Here is a 21441-nt window from a genome sequence, read left to right on the forward strand (position 1 = left end):
GGGGACTACTTTGATGTCAACCTCAACTTTTCCAAACTACCCTCGCAATTTGAAAAATTCCAAAATATTTTTAAATTTTGAAAAATTTTCTCATAATGTCGTAAATTATTCAAGGGTTGATATTTTTAGTCCCACATATTTTCCGCATCAGTATTCTGTAAATTAATAGTATTACGAATAGGGAGAAAAATGAAGAGTCACTAAAGTTCAGGAAAGTGTTTTAATGATTTTGAAATTCGCAAGAGTTTTGTAAGAAAAGACTAAACTTTAAGATGTGTAAAGTGAAATTTACTCTTATGTGTGAATAATGTGATATCTTCATGCGGTTCGTCAGCATGACGCATGGAAGTTTATATTGGTACATGTGAGACATCAAATCACCGTGGAATGTGTATTCGTTGGCACTCGGACTCGGGTAATTTTGCCTTAGGTTTAGATTGAAATCAGCTCAGTTGATTTTCTTAGGCACAATTCGATTTACTGAGCTGATAATCACAAAATGCTCTCTCCTGATAATCTACTGTGTACCTAATGTAACTGTACAGATTCGATAACTGCAGTCTCTTATTTCATTATGGAGCCGACGATACTGGTCCCCGGGGCAATAGTGCAACAGTAGAATATCCGAATTGTGGCATAGGGATCTGCGGTTCGATCCCCAACTACAGCGTATTTACAAGAATTTTCTTCCAAATAGGGAACGCAATCAAAAGATGCTGGGCATCTGGATTGGCCGCCGTATGCACTTCCCGATTTACCCTGGTGGTCGGTGGAAAACTTCCGTGGGACCGGATCGGCCACCAGAAGATTGAGTCCATGAGACTGACTGTGATTTATCATTTTTTTTTTGTTTAGGGAGCAAAATTACTACTCATTAGTAAGATGAATTTATAAGAAATAATCTTACTCCTTATTACAATGAACGTAAACATCGTGATTACGAGGGATCTTACTCGTCATTAAAATAAGAGGAGGATCACTATTTCTTTTCAAGTGAAACGATTCAAAAATAAAGTCGAAATGAGAATTAGACTCTTTCCCTTTAAAACGTGATTACCCTATTGTAATGCTCATAGTGTCAAATGACAATTGTAATTATTTTTTTAATGAAATAGTTGTTGGTGTCGAAGTAAATTGAAATTCCAGAGTTCAAAAAAAATAGATTTGTTGGTATGTCAAGATAGGCTTGAACAACTAAACTCGGAGATGTCGAGTTGAAAAGATTAAGTCAAGAAGATCAAGTTGCTGAGCTAGAAAGACAGAGTTGTCAAACTAGGAGGTCAAGTTGAGACGTAGAGAGCTATTGTTTAGGGAAGTAGATTTGTCGAGTTGGAGGTAGCTCACTACAAAAAAAATTTGCCATCTACGACAAATTTTACGATGAATTTTTTAAAAAAATTTGTCGCAAAATAATTTACGACGAAATTTACAATGAATTTGAGTTCGTCGCAATCAAATCGTTGTTAAATTTTGCGATGAAAAATCTAAGTTCGTTGCAAAAATTTACGACAAAATATCATTTTCGTAGCAAAATTTGTCGTCAATTGGCGACGAATTTGAATTCATCGTCGATTGGCGACGAATTTTTTTGTTGCCAATCGGGGACGAAAATAATTTTCGTCGTCAATTCATTTTCGTCACCAATTGACGATGAACTCAGATTCGTCGCCAATTGACGATGAATCAGCTTCGTCACCAATTGACGAAGCTGGTCGCAATTGGCAACGAATTTTGCGACGAAAATGAAATTTCATCACAAATTTTTGATAAATAGTAACTTACGATAGAATTGCAACGAACCTGTTTTTGTCGTAAAATTCATCGTCAATTGGTGACGAAATTGATTTTCGTTGCAAAATTATCGCAAAATAAAATTTTTTTCCCCTAATCTACTTATTTGGTGATTATCCCGTATATACAATCAAATATCGATCCAATCGGATCGATTAATAACATACATAAGACCTGTCACATACAATCCATAACACATCAATATCAATATCAATCCATAACATTCATAATATACATAAAACCTGTAACATACATATCAATATCAATATCCATATAACACAATACATAATTATGAAACAATCAATAACATCCATTCATTATACAAAGATTCATATACATACAAATATTCATATCAACATCCATAATCCATAACATGCATAATATACAAAATCCAAATGATACAATCCATACAAAGATCCACAATAGACATGTACATATGTCTATAAGTCCAACCAACATCCAGTCATAACAATCCTGAAAATCCATACAAAGTACTGATATAAACAAGTCTGAGGACGAAGAAAAGATAGGATAGAATCATCGTGGTCATTTGTGCTCTCCAGAGACTCTGCTTGCTTCTTCGTCACTATCTTTTCTTCTCCTGCATAATAAAACAAGATAAAGAGAAAATATACTAAATATATAAAGACTTACCTTTTTTTTTTTTTTTTTTAAAAAAACCTGTTTAAACAAAAATAAACAGTATTACTAAAAATATATAAATTATTTACTTGCAGCTCTAATAAAATGCTAAATAAATAAAATAATGATTATAAAAAATTCATACACAAAAAAACTCATGAAGAACCACCACCATCGTCGTCGTCATCGTCGTCGTCATCGTCGTCACCAGGAATAGATTGCAACTGAAGATGTTGCAAGATCAGGTCTTGTTTTCTTTGTAATTTTTTAATTTTGTTATCTCTTTGTCTCATTTGCTTATCTCTTCGTATCATTTCCTGATCTCTTTGCTGTAATAACCCTTTCAAGTGGGTTACCTCCTCAGTCAAACTATGGATCTGTGATGTGACGACAGGGGAGGTGATAGAAGAGCTACCAGCAGCTCTATGGGTTATGCTCAAAGAACTCATATCCAATATCCTTCCACCACCTTTGCATCTCCCACTCGCCTCCAGCCACAGACTCAAATCATTGCCAACTGAGGGCTCAGATCCCTCAGAGCTAGCACTTGAAGCTCGTTGTGCTAGCTCGAGCTCAGAATATTTATCCTGTATTATCAAAAGAAATATTAATATGTTGTAACATTTGAGAAATTAAACACAAAAATATTTAGATACATATTAAAACCTTAATAGCTTTTGCTCGGTCTCTACTCCAACTCTTGTTTTTTTTTTGAAAAGTGTGAGTAAAAGTATCGATACAATCAGGATCTCGACCCATTTCCTTAGCCTAAAAAAATATTCTTAGAAATAATAAACATTAATATGAAATAAATTTAAATTGAAGTAGCTGAAAGAAATTACCAATCTACGCGTATGCTCATCAATATTGATTAAGCCGCCCGTATACGTCGCAGATAAGACACCATAATTATAAGCTTGATTAAGCTTATTCTGGTTACCCTCTTTTGGCTTTCTTCAGTTTCCCAAAACTGAGAAATCTGAACCCAATTCTCATCGTTGATGCAAGCCAAATTTTTCCCCTTGTTTTTTGCATGATTTAGAACAAAAATACGTCTAATCTCGACTTAATCAGTAGGATCCCAAGTAAACGCCCGCTGAAAGTATAAACAAATAATTTATTATATATATTCAACAATTGTAAAATACCAAAAATTTTGTTGAGTTGGAGAATGGAACTCGTCTTGCAAAGACGAAAATAACGAAATTGAATTGTGTTAAATCTGCAATTGTTTGGTTGGTGAACCAAACGATTCAGTTTGAATCAAATTGAACCAACTTAGTTTGATTCATAATGGAAGAGGTTTTGATAAAATAAAAGGGATGAGAAGATTCATCTCGCGAAGACGAATCAAACGAAACTGATTTGGAGCAAATCGGAGATCATTTGGTTAGTGAATCAAACGAACCAAAATTAAACCTTGTTCGCTACAGGAACCGATTTAAGGGTTAAAGTAAATCCTAAGATTTAAACCGGTTTAGCCCAGCCCAGATTAGGTTATTCCTCATTAAAACATAAATGCGAAGTCTTATTCTTTCCTGTCGCGCCGCACCGAAGCCTTCTCTTCGCACCTTCCTCCTTTGCTCGACGCCGACACCGCCGCCTCTCCTCTTCTTCCTCAAGCTGCCACCTCCTCCCCTCCCTTCCTCGTGTTTCCTCCACCCCACTGCCCCGTCGCCACACCTTTGGTCACCGCCGTGGGACGCCAACGCTGCCGTCTACTGCTCCCGGCCGCACAAGGGCGTCGCCGGACCGGAGAAAAGGGGATTGGAGCTAGGCTTGTGTGGTTTCTCGAGTGAGTTCTCATTAGGATTTCCTCGAGTTTTCCTTGATTTCTGATTCGTTCTTCTTCTCCATAGTTGGGTGGATTGAATCGGGGTTTTTGTGGATTTCGGCTCCAAGGGTGAAGAAGGGAAACCCATGCTTGGATTTAGGGCAAGATTGAGGGCTGATCTAGAGGTGAGTATTGTTTTGAAGTTTATTCTTGCTTTGTATGGTTGGATTGGAAGTTGGGTTGTGGATAATCTCAGTTATGTTAAGGGGTTCCTTGGATCACCTTAGATCCGATCAGTTTGAGGGAAGAGGAAGGATCTTTGTTGATTACGGTAGAAAGGAAGAAGGTGATTGGAAGCAACCGGAGCTAGGGCTTGATTTGGAACGGCTCGATCTAGAGGTAAGTCTTTTTGTTCCGATCTGTACGTCTTTGATTAGCTATGAAGTTTGGGTATTGTGTGCTTGATCCTAATTAACCTTAACTTGAGAATTAGTCTCGGTTAGGATGAAATGGTGTGAATGAATTGTTCTGTTGAATTTAGGGTTTGATTGGGGTTGTGAGTTGAGGATTAACCACTATTGGGTTGTGTTAATTGATTTGTTGGGTTTTATATGTTGAACTCGGTTGTAAACCAAGGAGGGTGCAGTTGGTATGTGTAACTGGATTGTTGTTGAATTAGTTAGAATTTTAAGATTGGGTTAGGATTTATGTATGATAAATTTAATACGATGATGTATTTAGTGTTGTATTGTCATTATTGCAGGACCTTAACTTGATTGGTCCTATTATTCTCGGAATTTACTTTCTAGGGTTCTGTTGCCTACGATCGTTGGATTCAGGTGGCTACTCCTGTGCTTGGTCAACACAGGTCCTCTTTTGTAGCACATAATTTAATTGTCTATCTTGTTGATACTCCTGCTACTTGTACTATTTATTTGATTGATACTATATGATATTCGTTGTTGAATACTTTCTAGTTGACCCTTGAAATGGTTGATACTATCCTGTTGATACTCCTACTACTTGTACCATTTATCTAGTTGATACCCTATGATATTCGTTGTTGGATACCTTCTAGTCGATCTTTGATATGGTTTGATACTATCCTGTTGAATCTCTTGATACTTAGGTGTGTTATCTAATTGATACCTTTTGATACTCGTTAATTGATACATGCTTGTTGACCTTGATTAACCTATCTATTGATAGTTCAGCCTTCAGTTGATATCGTTGATCTATGACGACCCCTCTTGATTCATGTTGATTTTATTGATTAGTTGTGACCATTACATGATGAGATGATTATCATAACATCTACATGCTAGAAGTAGGTGTTGTTGCTTGCTGTTGTTGTTATACCTCTCACTGCCTGTGTGGGTGAGAGCATTATAGCATTACCTATGTGGGTGTTACACACTGCCTGTGTAGGTGCGATCATTATATCATTATAGCACTGCCTGTGTGGGTATACGCATTGCCTATGTGGGTGCGATCACTGTCTGTGTGGGTGCGATCATCTTAACACTGCCTGTGTGGGTGCTAGCATGCTTTTGCTGTTGTATTATACTGCATTGTTGTTTACAGCATTGTTGTATGTGACTGTTGCATTTGTATGTTATATGATTGTTGCATTTGTATGTTATATGACTGTTGCACTTGTATGATACATGACTGTTGCATTGTATGCCATGACATGCATAGCATGATTTTACATGATTCCTATGCCTGTCACACAGTATTGATCTTCCGTTGTTATCTCAGTTGATATATCATGTTCTTTTACCATGATTCCTATTACCTATTAATTAGTATTTACCTTTCCTTATTTATCTACGGTTGAGACTGTATATCTTCTATATTTCTATTGTTATTACTTCTGCTGATACTTAATTTTACATGCACTTCTTTCCTGTACCCACTGGGTATTTGATACTCACTACCCAGACCCTGGGGTTTGTCTTATTTCCTCCCCAGGTAGCAGATAGGATTTACTAGGAGCTTGGAGATCTGCCTGGCTGATTGCATCCATCTCACATCAGAAAATATTAGTATGGTTGGTTTATTCGCAGTTTAGTTGCATTCGATATGGTTGTACACATTTATGGATTTTATTCGTGGACATGGTTGGTATTTGTAGATTCCGGGTTTATTTCGGTGGATGTATGTCTTGTTTAGTTGTGCTTCCGCTTCGTATGAGTTTCTTTTGTTGCATATTTAGTTGTTTGAGCATGTGATAGTTATTGTGTGACTGTGTAGGCCTTATGTCATATCTGTTATATAATTAAATAAATAGTTTATCTTAAATTCACTCCACCACAACTCCTTGGTGGAATCAGGAGTGCTTATATAACTCATGGAATCCCCTCGCCAAAGGTTATTCACGATTCGATTAATATCATGAATAACCCATACAGAATCAGTAAAACTATAATACAATATCAAATAAATAATGTTAAATAATTATAAAGATATAATTGACAATATAATTAATTTAAAATACTTACGAATCGCCGAGAGGGACTATCAACACTCGTGTCTCTGAAGCGGACTGTCGGGTCGAAGGACCTTCCATGGCTCTGGGGAAGGTCCTGGAGAGGGAGCTGCACCTGAAGGAGAGGGGGCTGCACCTGAAGGTGAGGGGGTTGCACCTGAAGGAGAGGGGGCTGCACCTGAAGGAGAGGGGACTGCACCTGAAGGAGAGAGGGTTGCACCTGAAGGAGTGGGGGCTGCATCACCATGACTACTGCTGCTGCGTCGACCGCATCGCCACTGTAAAAAAACATATTAAGAAACATATTAGGAAATATAAAATTATTTGTATAATGAAAATGCTTAAAAACTTACCATGATGCCAAATCTATAAATGATGTGTCCAATCAAAATACACCACCAAGTCAGGAGAAATGATCTATAAGGAAAAAATGTACAGTTAAAATATTATAAATCTATCTAGTAAATCAAAATTTGCATATTATGAAGAATAAAAATAAATTTGCAGATTAAAATGAAATATATATACACCTACACTCCATTATCTATATATTAAAATAAATTTTTAATGTTTTTATAATTTAACCTAACTTACTCAGCATGAAAAATCAAAATTATCATCGTCATCGTCGTCGTGGGCATGGTCATGATCGTTGTCTTCATCGTCATCGTCATCGTCATCGTCATCGTCATCGTCGTCATCGTCATCTTCGTCGTCATCATCATTTTGATGAATTTCACTTGTATCTATGGGTATCACTACTCCGCTGGGATCTCGTAATGTAGGTATATGATATTCGTGGGTCTGAAATGTGTTTACAACTTCGTCTTGTTGATATGCATTCTCTTGCCAACGTTCTTCAATTTTTGACCTTGCTTTTGTTTTACAAACAACCCACCAATCAATTTTGTCTCGTTTCAAACTTGGATATGAAGCATAAAATACTTGAATTGCTTGTTGTGCCAACACAAATGGTTCATATCTCTTATATAATCTCTTATGATTAATTTCAACCAAATTATACTGTGGATGCACCTTCATCCCTCTGACAGGGTCAAACCAACGACACAAAATAAAACAACTCGAATTTCTGGACCTGGGTATTCCACCTCTATAATTTCATCCAATAACCCATAAAAATCATTATTTGCAGCTCCATCTGAGGATGATTGAACACAAACACCGCTATTCATTGTAGCCTTCCCCATTCCATATTCCTGAGTATGAAAATTATATCTGTTTATGAAATATACTGGCCAAGTCTGTACCATTGCTTTTGGACCCCATGAAAGATGAAATAATAATTCTCGAGTCAACGTGAGCTTGATTACCCTGAATCTAAAATCAAATTTCAAAATTAATTATAAGTCAAAATATATGTTGAGCAAATTTAAATTTTTATACTCACATATGTTTTGAACCATGGTGCAAATTCTTCATCACAGAAGGTATTAAACTCTTGTGTTATCATTTCAGAGTTTAAATTCTGAAAAATCCTATAAAAATAATAATTATAACATAAATCATTTACAATCGAATGAAAATAATATAAAATATATACTCACTCAAAATATGCGTTTACTTCTGGATAATTCAGTAAAATATATGTGTGGGCTGCGCGCCATTCTTGACCAGTTAAGTATCTCTCTTTACATGGTCCACTTGGTCGGCCAAGGTAATTAAAAATTAAAAATATGTCAAATTGGGATCAATGGGTCCTTCATCATTTCTTCCCGCTCTTTGTCTTTTGCTTCGGACGTGAGGCTCAAAATAATATGATGCAAAAGTTGTTACTTCCTCCACAATGTATGCATTAACAATAGAGGCTTCAACATGAGCCTTATTTTTCACTTTTTTCTTCAGATGATATAGAAATCTGATTGTAATAAAATAAAGTATATTAGACATTAATATATATGAAACAACAAAGTATATAAGTAATATTATTTTACCTTTCAAATGGATACATCCATCGAAAATGGACAGGACCTCCAACTTTGGTTTCATAAGGCAAGTGAACCAAAAGATGTTCCATCGAATCAAAAAATGAAGGTGGAAAGATCCTTTCTAAATTACACAAAATTATTGGAATTTCTCGCTCTAACGTCTCCATGTGTGAGTATTTCAAAACTGTTGAGCAAATATCATGAAGAAAAATACTTAACTCCGTAATGACACCCCATACAAAATTTGGTAAGAGCTCCTTAAAAGCGATAGGAATGAGTCTTTCCATAAATATATGACAATCATGACTTTTCAAACCAATTAATTTGCATTCCTTCAAATCGACACATCTTCCAAGATTAGAGACATAACCATCTAAAAATTTCAAAGCTTTCACCCATTCACAAAGAACACGTCTCTGATCTCTATTCAATGTATAAACTGCCTTTGGCTTTGGTCCCCTACTACTTTCATCAACATCAAGAGTAGGTCTTTTACAAATGAGTCGCATATCTTTTCTTGCATTCAAATTATCTTTTATTTTCCCAGGGATATCCATGACTGTATTAATCAGATTATCAAAAACATTCTTCTCAATATGCATTACATCAAGGTTATGATGAATCAAATGACTGTACCAATATGGTAAATCCCAAAATATACTCCGTTTAGTCCATTTATGTGTACTTCCATATTCATAAGGGGTACCATGTGGATCTTCAATAACAGATGAAAAATTATGCACTCTCCACCAAATCTGTTCACCTGTTAATCTCAATGGCGGGGGTGTTCTTTCAATTCTATTCTTTGTGAATTCATCTTTATTTCTTCTGAAATTATGATTTTATGGTAAAAATTATCTATGACAATCAAAATAACTCGGCTTCTTCCCATGTTTCAATCTGATTGATTTTGATCTCTCCATACATATTGGACATCCTAAAATCCCAACGGTACTCCATCCTGATAACATACCATAAGCAGGAAAGTCATTTATGGTCCAAAGAAGTGCAGCCTTCATTATAAACATCTGATCAGTATGCACATCATAGGTAGGAAAACCTTCATCCCATAGTTGTTTCAGCTCTGCAATCAATGGTTGCATATAAACATCTATTAACTTCTTTGGATTTTGTGGACCAGGCACAACCAATGTTAAAAACATATGCGGTGTTTTCATGCACATTCCAGGTGGAAGATTATACGGAGTTACAATAATTGGCCAACAAGAATAATTTCTTCCTGATTTACCAAATGGAGCAAATCCATCAGCACAAAGACCTAACCGAATGTTTCGAGTTTCCTTCGCAAAATCAGGATGTGTTCTATCAAAATTTTTCCACTGCAGTCCATCTGATGGATGACACATTAATCCCTCTTCTGTTTGATGAGTTGCATGCCAAGTCATGTGTTCAGCAGTGACTTTTGATGCATAAAGTCTTTGTAGCCTAGGAGTCAAAGGCAAATAAAACAACTGAGTGTATGCTTTACGTCGTTGTTGACTCCTTCTGGTAGGCTTGTATCTGGCTTGATTACAGAATTTACAAACTTCTGCATTTTCATCATCACCCCAATATAACATACAACCATCTCTGCAAACATCAATTCTTTCCACTGGAAGACCTAAGTCTTTGACGAGTTTTTTCATATTATAATAATCATTGGGCATTATGTGATCACGTGGCAATGCCTCCCCCATAACTTGAACAAAATCATTAAAATAATCTTCAGACACATTATGTTCTGCTTTGACATTCAACAATCTTGCTGTAACAGATAGTTTACTGTGATTGTCACAACCAGCCCACAATGGTTCATCTGCAGCACTCAATAATTCTTGCCATTTGAGATATGATTCATTATTCAAATTTTCACCAACTCCTGGTACTTGTGTCTCCTCCAACGGTGATGCATAAGCATAAGGAGTAAACATTTGTTCAACCATTGGAGGAAAACTAGAACTTGGACCACTCGGTTCAGCAAAGAAATTCTGACCCGCAGCATCAGTTACCATCCTCTGATATGGATTAAATTGATCATAATAACTCTGATCCCCCATGCTTGAGTATTGTATGTTTTGTCCATAATCTTCATCAGATATGAACGGTTCACCATGAGAAGTCCAATTATAGTAATTGGGAGTGAAACCAAATCTACAAAGATGTTCTCGTACTTTATTACATTGTAAAAATTTACCATTGTGACACTTTCTGCATGGACATCTTATCTTATCTCCATCCATAAAATCAACCTTATTTGAAGCAAACTCCATAAATTGTTCTAATCCGGCAATAAATTCATCGGTCAAACCTCTACGTTCAGGTAAATTCTTGTTATACATCCAACTTCGTGTTTTCTGCATTTTTCCTGAACCCACAAATTTCAACATATTAAAATATAATTCATTAATAATTCTTTCTTAATTCATCAACACTTGTTCTAATCCCATAAATTATAATTTTTACTTGGTTTAGGGTTTAGGATTTAGGTTTTAGGGTTTAGGGTTTAGGGGGTTTAGGGTTTTAGGATTTAGGGTTTAGGGTTTAGGGTTTTTAAGGGTTTAGGGTTTTAGGGTTTAAGGTTTAGGGTTTAGGTTTTTAGGGGTTTAGGGATTTAGGGTTTAGGGTTTAGGTTTTATGGTTTTAGGGTTTAGGGTTTAGGGTTTAGGGTTTAGGGTTTAGGGTTTAAGGTTTAGGATTTAGGGTTTAGGGTTTAGGGTTTAGGGATTTAGGGTTTAGGGTTTAGGGTTTAGGGTTTAGGAGTTTAGGGTTTAGGATTTAGAGTTTAGGGGGTTTAGGGTTTAGGGTTTAGGGGGTTTAGGGGGGTTTAGGGTTTAGGGTTTAGGGGGTTTAGGGTTTAGTGTTTATGGGGTTTAGGGTTTAGTGGTTTAGGGTTTTAGGGTTTAGGGTTTAGGGTTTAGAGTTTAGAGTTTTTTAAGAGTTTATGGTTTACGGTTTAAGGGTTTAGGAGTTTAGGTTTAGGTTTTTAGGGGTTTAGGGATTTTTTAAGAGTTTATGGTTTACGGTTTAAGGGTTTAAGGGTTTAGGGTTTAGGTTTAGGTTTTTAGGGGTTCAGGGTTTAGGATTTAGATTTGGGTTTAGTGGTATAGGGTTTACGGTTTTGGATTTAGGGTTTATGAGTTTATGGTTTAGTTTTTTAGAAGTTTATGGTTTACGGTTTAAGGGTTTACGGTTTAGGTTTTTAGGGTTTAAGGGTGTAGGGTTAAAGGGTTTTAGGATTTAGGTTTAAGGTTAAAGCGGTTTAAGGGTTTAACGATTTAGGGTTTACGGTTTTAAGATTTACGGGTTATGATTTTAGGATTTTAGAGTTTATCGTTTGGTCTAATTAATTCAAACTAAAATTTAAAAATATATATTAACATTAAACTAAATGCAATTATAACTTAAAACTATTCAATTTTCTAAAATAACTATACTTATAAATATACCTCAAGTCGGTAAAATATCTCTCTAATTACTTTCGTCCACACAAATTTGTCAACCTGCAAAAACAACATTAAAAAAATAATCAACATTAAATTAACATCATGTATTATACAACTTATGCAATATCTATACAACACAACTTAAGCATTTCACCAATACCACATTAATCCTATCACAATTAAACCAGAGGTGAGTAATTGCACAACTAGTCAGCGGCCAGCCGGCGCCACCAACGGCCAATAGCCGACAGCAGCGCACGACCAGCCGGCCAGTCCCCACCAATGCCGGCCAGTGGCGGCCAACGCCGGCTAGCGGTGGCCAACGCAGGCCAGCAGCAGGCGCGTGGCCAGCGGCCGCCAGCCAGCACGCATAGAGTTGTCAAACGGCCAACCCATGGCGGGGCAGGCCAATCCATGGCGGGCCCATCATATGGCGGGGCGGGACGGGCCGACCCACCAACTTGACAGATTGAGAAATCTCCAATCCAACCCAACTCAAGGCGGGTCGCGGGTTAGGCGGGCCAACCCGCGGGTTTGTTAAAAAATAAAAAATATTAAAATATTAAAAATTTTAAGTTTAAATTATAATTTAAATTAATTAAGTTAAAATTTTTAAGTTTGAATTATAATTTTTAAATTTGAATTATAATTTAAATGGATCAAACCCACTAATTCATTGAGTTTTCTACTTTAATTTTAAATTTTAAAATAAATAAATAGATTTTCTCAACCCGTGGGCCGCCAACCCACGCGGGTCGTGGGCCTAGGCGGGCTAACCCATCTGAATCCATCTTAAAATGGGTTGATAAAATTTCAACCCAACCCGCCTAAATTACTTGGCGGGGCGGGCCAACCCGACGGGCCTAACCCAACTTGACGGCTATAAGCGCGCAGGCGCGCAGGAGAGGCCAGCGCCAGCCAGTGCCAGCTAGCGGACGACCAACGGAGGGCGACGGGCCCCTATAGTGGTCCGGCAGTGAAAACACTCCCACGACGAAGGAGAAATGAGGAAGGAGGAAGGAGGAAGCTTACCACACCAAGATCCAGCAAGATTCGGTCAGCAAAAGCAAGAAAACGGCGAGGAAGAGGCGGCTGTTCGTGTAAGGAGAAAGTGGCGGAGGCAGCAAGTCGCGTTAAGAGCAAAGGCCACGATTCAGATCTAGGGTTTATTAAAGATTTGGCGACAAAAATTTTTCATCGCCAAATTCGTCGCCGAATTGGCAATGAACGTGCTTTTCATCGCCAAATCGGCGACGAACACGCTGTTCGTCGCCGAATTTGGCGACGAACAGAAAGTTTGTCGCCAATTCGGCGATGAACACCACGTTCATCACAAATTCAGCGACGAACACCTCGTTTGTCACCAAATTTAAAGTCCATATCGCGACTTGGTGACTATTTGGTGACGAATAAAATTTTCATCGCGAAATTGTGACGAATATAATTTTTGTCGTAAATTGACGACGAATTTTGCAACGACTTTTATTTTTGCAATGAAATTTGTGACAAAATTAATTTGTTGCTAAATTAGCAACAAATCTTTATCATCGCAAATTTCATTGCCAATCAGCGATGAAAAATAAATTTGTCGCAAAATCTGTTGCAAATTTGCGACGAAAACAATTCGTCCCAAAAATTCATCCCTAAAAATATATTTTTTTGTAGTGTAGAGTTGCTGAGCTAAAAAGGCAGAGTTGCTGAGTTGGACGATCAAGTTGTCATGCAAGGAGGTGGAGCTACTGAACTGTCGAGTTGGGTGACAAAGTTGTCGAGTAGGGAGATAGAGTTGTCGAACTATTGAGCTAGGAAATGAAGCTACCAAACTACAAAGCTAAGAGGTAGAGCTGTTGAGCAGGGAGATAGAGCTGTCAATCTATCGAGCAAGGAAAAAGAGATGTCAAATTATCAAGTTGGGAGGCAGAGTTGCCAAGCAAGAAAGTAGAACTACCAAACAGAGAGTCGGAGTTGTTGATATGCAAAGAAGTAGAAGAGTTACCTAGTAGGGAGGTCAAGCAAGGAAGGTCGAGCTACCTAACAGAGAGACCAAGTAGGAGCATTGTAGAGCACAGTCAAGATTGTGTTTAATATCACTACAAAAAATAATTTTGTAGAGACGAAATTTAGCAACAAAAATTTTTTGTCACAAATTTACAATAAATTTTGCGACGAAAAGAATTTTCGTCGTCATTTAGCGACGACTTTTGCGATGAAATATTATTTGTTGCTAATTTTGCAACATATATAATTCCTCGCAAATTTTGTTGAAAAAAAATATTTTATCACAAAATTTATCGCAAATTGGTGGAAAAAAATATTTCACCGTAAATTGGTGATGAATAATTATTTCATCGTAATTTTGCGACAAATAATGTTTTTGTCGCCAAAATTTGGTCACAAATCTGGGGTTCGTCACCAATTTGGCGACAAAACACGGATTCATCACCAAATTTGGCGACGAATGTTGGTTTCATTGCCAAATTAGTGACGAAATTTAAAATTCGTCTCCAATTTGGTGATGAAATCTTTTCGTTGCCAAAATTGCCCAATAAACCCTAGATCTGCCGACTTTTCTCTCTTCCCACACGTTTTAGGGGTTTCCGATCTTCTCTCGCAGCGCGCCTCCACTGTCGCCAATCATCGTCGTGCCTCGTTTTTGCCGGATCTCTCCAAAGAACGAAGCTTCCATTGGGTCTAGAGTTAGGTATGCGAAGCCCTTTCTCCTTCCTCGCTCTCAGCTTAATTTTTTTGATGTCGAGCCGCGACTCGTTGGTCACTGGCCACGCCACCGCTGGACTCGCGGCAATGGGCCAGTGGTCGCGGCCGACGGTTGTGGGCCCAGGGGCTGTGACCTAGCAGCCGACGGCCGTGGGGTCGGGTCAACGACCGCAACCCGTCGGTCAGCGGCCTGCTGGCGCGTTCCGCGGGCATTGGCCGCTGGCCGCGCCAACTGCCTAGCGGCCGCTAGTAGTTGGCCGCCTGTCATTGATCTGCGATCGATGGTTGCTGCGTTGGCCATGATCGGTGGTCACTAGTGGCAGCAGAACTAATTTAACTTTTCTATTTTTTTAAGCTTATTAAATTTAAGTGTTGATTAATTGATTAATTTTTTAATATTGTTTGTGCAGGTTTATAATTTGCGAGGACGTGAATTAATTGGAGAGATACTTGTATTTGTTCATCGGCTTGAGGTATTTTTATAATTATAGTTATTTTAGAAATTTGAATAGTATTTAGATATAATTGTATTTATTTGAATGTTAATGTAATTATTCTAATTTAGTCGGAATTAAGTATAGTTATTTATAGTAGATAAAAAATTTTATAGTTGGAATTAATTGAAGAGATATGAAATAATAGTTGGAATTTTTGTAGTTATAATTATAGTTGGAATTAATTGAAAAGATATGAAATAATTTTTATTTATAGTAGATAAAAATTATTACAATTAAGTAATGATTATTTATATTTTAATATGTTAAAATTTGTGGGTTCAGGAAAAATACAGAAAGCACGAAGTTGGATGTATAACAAGAATTTACTTGAACGTAGAGGTTTGACCGATGAATTTATTGTGGGATTAGAATATTTTTTGGAGTTTGCTTCAAGTAATGTTGATTTTATGGATAGAGATAAGATAAAATTTCCGTGCAGAAAGTGTCATAATGGCAAATTTTTACAATGTGATAAAGTACCAGAACATCTTTGTAGATTTGATTTCACTCCTAATTACTATAATTGGACTTCTCATGGTGAACCGTTCATATCTGATGAGGATTATGGACAAAACATATAATACTTAGCCATAGGGGATCAGAATTATTATGATCAATTTAATCCATATCAGAGGATGGTAACTGATGGAGTGGGTTAGAATTTCTTTGCTGAACTGATGAGCGTAGGTTATATATAGTTTTTTAGCATTGTTTAACGTTCATCTATTTGTAATTCATTGCATATGATCTACTTTATTTCACCTTATTCATTAATTATTAATTGTTTCTACTATTTTGCTCGGAGATCTTCTCTTTGTATATTTTGATTGATAGGATGTGATTTAGAGCCAAAACGATGCATTATTGATAGTGGAGCAAGGAATGGAGATTGAAGCACATTTTGATGAGTTTGGAAGTCATTTGAAGTGTTTTAGAGGCTTCCGGGGCCGTGTTTGACTTCCCCAGGCTGTGCCTCAACTTGCCACGGCCGTGCCTCATCATTCCAGGCACGGCCATGTTTCAGTTGGAATGCTCTGCAGACTAAAAGTAAAAACGGCCATAACTCTTAGCTTCGATGGAACCACAGGGCATACCATATATCAAATTGAAGAGGACCTCAAGATCTACAACTTTGCTTCAGGCCATTCCTAAGGATTCTTCCTCTAAGCCGTGATAAAAGGCATGGGAAGGCTTCTCCCACAGAATTCTTCCAACTCTGGGCCATGTCTATCCCACAGAAGGGCACCCCCTCTAGGCCGTGCCTAATAGGCACGACCATGCTTATTCTACAGAAAAGGGACCTCTCCAGGCAGTGCCTCATGAGACACGGCCGTGCCTCATGTTTCCAAGGCCGTGCCCCACTTTACAGGGCCCAAACACGACCGTGCCTCATCCGGATTGCTCTGTAGACTAAAAGTAAAATAGACATAACTTTTAGATCAGAATGAACCATGGGTCGGGCCACCTATCAAAATTGAAGCTAACTTCATATATACAACTTTCATTCAAGGTGTTTTGACTGGTTCCAACTCTAGGATGTGCTAAAGTGAACATCTTGATATGGTGATATGAACTTGACATGTGGCTTTTGCACCACCATATTGGATAAATGCTTGCTTGATGGTCTATGTGTTGATGGATGTGAGATATGAAATATTCCACGCAGTGCTATGCATACAACATGAGATGGTTTTGTGCTTGTATGCTAGCCGAGATGGTTCGGTCTATGCGCCGGGTGTGCTATGTAAAGATTAACATCTTAACCGAACTTCTGAGTGATATACAAGTTATTTTCCTAGGGATAGTAAACGGATATACCTAGGTATGACCTTGGTGAGGTTTTGCAGGTTCAAGTGAGGAGTTGGTGAAGAATTTTATCTAAATAGATATATAAAATTAATTAGTTGACAAATGGATTGGTGGTGGGCATATATATAACAAATGCACTGAGTCTGTGTTGGTGCGCAACCGTTGTGTTATGAAACGACGATGATGTTGTGTAAAGCGTGTTGATGGACACACATTATTTGTTTATTAGTTTTATGAAAAATCACATCTAATGAATAGCATAATAGCAATGATTATATTGATATAAAAAAAAAAAAAACTAAAAGTTAGCATATACTATATCAAATGGAAAGACATTTTGGTTGGTATGTTTCCTCCTATGAGGTGGCATGTTGTTGGGGTGATGGGAGTGCAAAGGTATTGAATTTTATGCTTTGAATCAAGTTATGATGATGAGGCTAAGCAAAAAAAATGTTATCAACGACAATAAAACATTTAGATATCCCTTAGACATTAGTATGGTTGTAAAGCTTTATATAAAAAAGACTGTGCTCACACCTGGGTACATGGTTAATCAAACACATGGAATAGGAGGGGGTGGTGGGTATGCATGGGTGGACAGTAAAAAAACTGGAAACATGAAGTTGTAAGCAGGTGAAGAAAATTAATATGGGTACTGTTTTATGTTAATGGATCCTAATTCAATAATAGATTATAAAAAATTATCCTATATAGAGACAGTTTATATACATTATAATAAGAAAAATTCATAAAGAATAGAATTGAAAGAACATCCCCACCACTAAGATTAACAGGTCAACAGATCAGGTATAGAGTGCATAATTTTCCATCTATTGAAGATCCACATGGTACGCCTTATGAATATGGAAGTACACATAAATGGATTAAACGGAGTATATTTTGGGATTTATCATATTGGTACAGTTATTTGATTCATCATAATCTTGATGTAATGCATATTGAGAAGAATATTTTTGATAATCTGATTAATACAGTCATGGATATCCATAAAAAATAAAAGATAATTTGAATACAAGAAAAGATATGTGACTCATTTGTAAAAGACCTACTCTTGATGTTGATGAAAGTAGTAGGGGACTAAAGCCAAAGGTAGTTTATATATTGAATAGAGATCAGAGATGTGTTGTTTGTGAATGGATGAAATCTTTAAAATTTTCAGATTGTTATGTTTCTAATCTTGGAAGATGTGTCGATTTGAAGGAATGTAAATTAATTGATTTAAAAAGTCATGATTGTCATATATTCATAGAAAGACTCATTTCTATCGCTTTTAAGGAGCTATTACCAAATTTTATATGAGGTGTCATTACAGAGTTAAGCATTTTTCTTCATGATATTTGCTCAACAGTTTTGAAATACTCACACTTGGAGCCGTTAGAGTGAGAAATTTTAATAATTTTATGTAATTTAGAAAGGATCTTTTCACTTTTATTTTTTTATTCGATGGAACATCTTTTGGTTCACTTGCCTTATAAAACCAAAGTTGGAGGTCCTATCCATTTTCGATGGATGTATCTATTTGAAAGGTAAAATAATATTACTTATATACTTTGTTGTTTCATATATATTAATGTCTAATACACTTTATTTTATTACAATCAGATTTCTATATCATCTAAAGAAAAAAGTGAAAAATAAGGTCCATGTTGAAGTCGCTATTGTTAATGCACATTCATTGCATTCTTTCTTAACTTGTCTAAAGGAATAATTATTATATTAAGTTAATATTTTTCTTATTTATGTGAACTTAGAGTCAAGTTTCAATCAGTCAATCTAGCATATCTACCCACATGAAAAACAAAATACCACTGGAAAAGAAAGAAATAAGAAGAGTTTTGAGGTGAAGGGAAAAAGGACTATTGGAAGGAAGAACTCCACTCATGGGATTAAACACGATAGCTGTATGAAGTGGAAAAGGACTCATAAACCAGAGGCATTCAGCGGGGAGCTAACTAAACTCCTCTTTTGTCTTGCTTGAATCAGCTCCAAAAAATAAAAGAAAAAAAAATGGTGTTTGGACATGAGTGAAAAAAGCAAGAAATTGTCAAACAATGATTTTGGGCAAATTGAACATTTTGTTCAGAATTTTCAGTTCAAATAAAGGATATAGAATGCGAATTTCAGTTCTACTCGAACAAGCAAAGAACAATTAATATGCAGGAATTTCAGCTCTACTAGAGGTGAGAGAGAAGGAATGGATCACCATGAGCTAACCAAACTCCTCTTTTGTCTTGCTTGAATCAGCTCCAAAAAAGAAAAGAAAAGAAAAAAAAATAGGGTGAGTGAAAAAAGCAAGAAATTGCCGAACAAAGAGATTTTGGGCAAAATGAACACTTTGTTTCAGAATTTTCAGTTCAAATAAAGGATATAGAATGCAAATTTCAGTTCTACTCGAACAATCAAAAAAGAACAATTAATATGCAGGAATTTCAGCTCTACTAGAGGTAAGAGAGAAGGAATGGATCACCATGAGCCTCGGAACCACTTCAGTCTGCCGTCTCTTCTCCGGCGAAGACGATTCCAGGCCAAGAAACAAACCGCAAATGCCAGTGTTACAAGCCCGGCCTCTCTATTCAAAACCCCCTTTTTGTTGAACCCCAGAAGCAACATTCTTGCTGTCAATTTCTTCTCCGGAACCCTCCCTATCATTGCTGCTAACGTCACGAACAGGATCAGCTCCATCACCCCATTTCCACTCCGCCGCCGCCGCCTCCCCCACCCTCCGAACCACCCGCTGTCTTCCCAGAACCATTTTCGCCCTCCGCTCGCTCCCCCTCCACCCCCCTCGAGGAGGAGCAGAAGATCCCGCGGATCCGCCCCCAGAGGCCAGAAGAATTTCCCGGCGAGGGAGAGGGCGGCGCGGCCGAGAACCACAGCACGAGCGCACGGTCCAATGGGGATCCTTCGCCGTCTGCCGCGCTTTCGCCTCCGGTTCCTGGGTCCGCCGAGGTCCGTGACCGCATAGCGGAGGCGACTGCTCGGCTGGATCGAGGTGATGACCGGCGGATGGGTAAGCGAAATATTCATTCGGCGAGGACGAGGGTTTGAATTCTCTCTGACCGATTAGAATCACGCATAGAAAATATGGTAAGTCTACGAGATGGTGCACAAGGGAGCAAAAGAATCGAGCCAACTGGCGAGCAGCTTAAAAAATAAAAAATATTTGATTCATATTTAAAATATCAAATTCGATGCTCGATAATTTTTTTTATCTGAATTCTAATTTATAATATTTTATTTAATTATTTATAGACTACTCCTGAGCCAAATTTAAATGATTATTTTTATAAAATTTTAATTTAAATATATTTAAATTAAAATTAATTAATTCCCACTGAATTATATAGTTTGATTATGTTCAAATCAAAATTTGAACCATTTAAACTGAATTAGTTCAAATTTTATTTTAAATCGAGCTGAAGTCTAAATTATTTATATTTTTGAATTTCGAATCGAATTCGAATATCACATATATTTTTGGAGCTCAAATTTAATGATAAGTTTACCTTATCATTGCCGGTCCCAAGCCCGGATAAAGGAGGAGGGTTGCGTTAGGTTGCCAGCCAACGTTAAACTAAGGCAAACACTCATGAATGAATCCATTAAACTATTGTGTTAATGCTAGGATGTTCCCCGGAAGGAACGCGTTGCAGGGTCCGACTGTAACGTCTCGGTAAGGACCGCTACATCTCCATGAGAACTTGGGTATAGTGTTAAATGAGCAAAAGTTCTCACACCATAAGTTGGGTAAGAATAAAAATTATAGAAAAATTAATAGTCTAAGATTTGGAACATGGAATATAGGAACCCTTACTGGTAAAACAATGGAGGTAGTAGATACGATGATTAGGAGAAGAATTAGTATTTTGTGTGTACAAGAGACAAAATGGGTAGGCGAAAAGGCAAAGTTGATAGAGAACTCGGGTTATAAGTTATGGTACACAGGGAAGAGTAAAACAAGAAATGGAGTCGGTGTTATTGTAGATAGTTCGTTAAAGGATGAAGTTGTAGGAGTAAATAGAAAGGGAGATAGAATTATAGCTCTCAAAATAGTAGTGGAGAAAGACACTATAAATGTAATTAGTGTATATGCACCTCAAGCAGGATTAGATGAAAATACCAAATCAAGGTTTTGGGATGACCTAGATGAAGTATTACAAAATATTCCATCAAATGAAATGATTTTAATAGGAGGTGATCTAAATGACATGTTGGAGTGAAAAATGAGGAATATGAGAGGGTGCATGGGGATTATGGGTTTGGAACAAGAAATGAGGAAGGTAAAACTATACTGGATTTTGCGATAACATAT

At 37.1% G+C, this 21441-nt stretch overlaps 1 protein-coding gene and 1 pseudogene across 1 annotated transcript; both read right to left on the reverse strand.

The window, feature by feature from the left end:
- Nucleotides 1-7292: 7292 nt before the first annotated feature.
- LOC141829128 (uncharacterized) lies at nucleotides 7293-11004 on the reverse strand (annotated as a pseudogene).
- An 8451-nt stretch (nucleotides 11005-19455) lies between these two features.
- Nucleotides 19456-20156, reverse strand: LOC141828892 (uncharacterized). Its single transcript, XM_074716281.1, has one exon. It carries the CDS (start codon nucleotides 20154-20156, stop codon nucleotides 19593-19595), a length of 564 nt encoding a protein of 187 aa, XP_074572382.1. The 3' UTR covers nucleotides 19456-19592.
- Between the last annotated feature and the right edge of the window lie 1285 nt (nucleotides 20157-21441).

This window comes from Curcuma longa, chromosome 5 (assembly GCF_044706935.1).
Source record: "Curcuma longa cultivar G26 ecotype Majalengka, Jawa Barat chromosome 5, ITB_CL_G26_1.1, whole genome shotgun sequence".
In the NCBI taxonomy this organism is placed as follows: Eukaryota; Viridiplantae; Streptophyta; class Magnoliopsida; order Zingiberales; family Zingiberaceae; genus Curcuma; species Curcuma longa.

Bases quoted from the DNA above. Each gene is read 5' to 3' on its own strand.
- LOC141828892 (XM_074716281.1), bottom strand. From the start codon at position 20,156: ATGAATATTTCGCTTACCCATCCGCCGGTCATCACCTCGATCCAGCCG.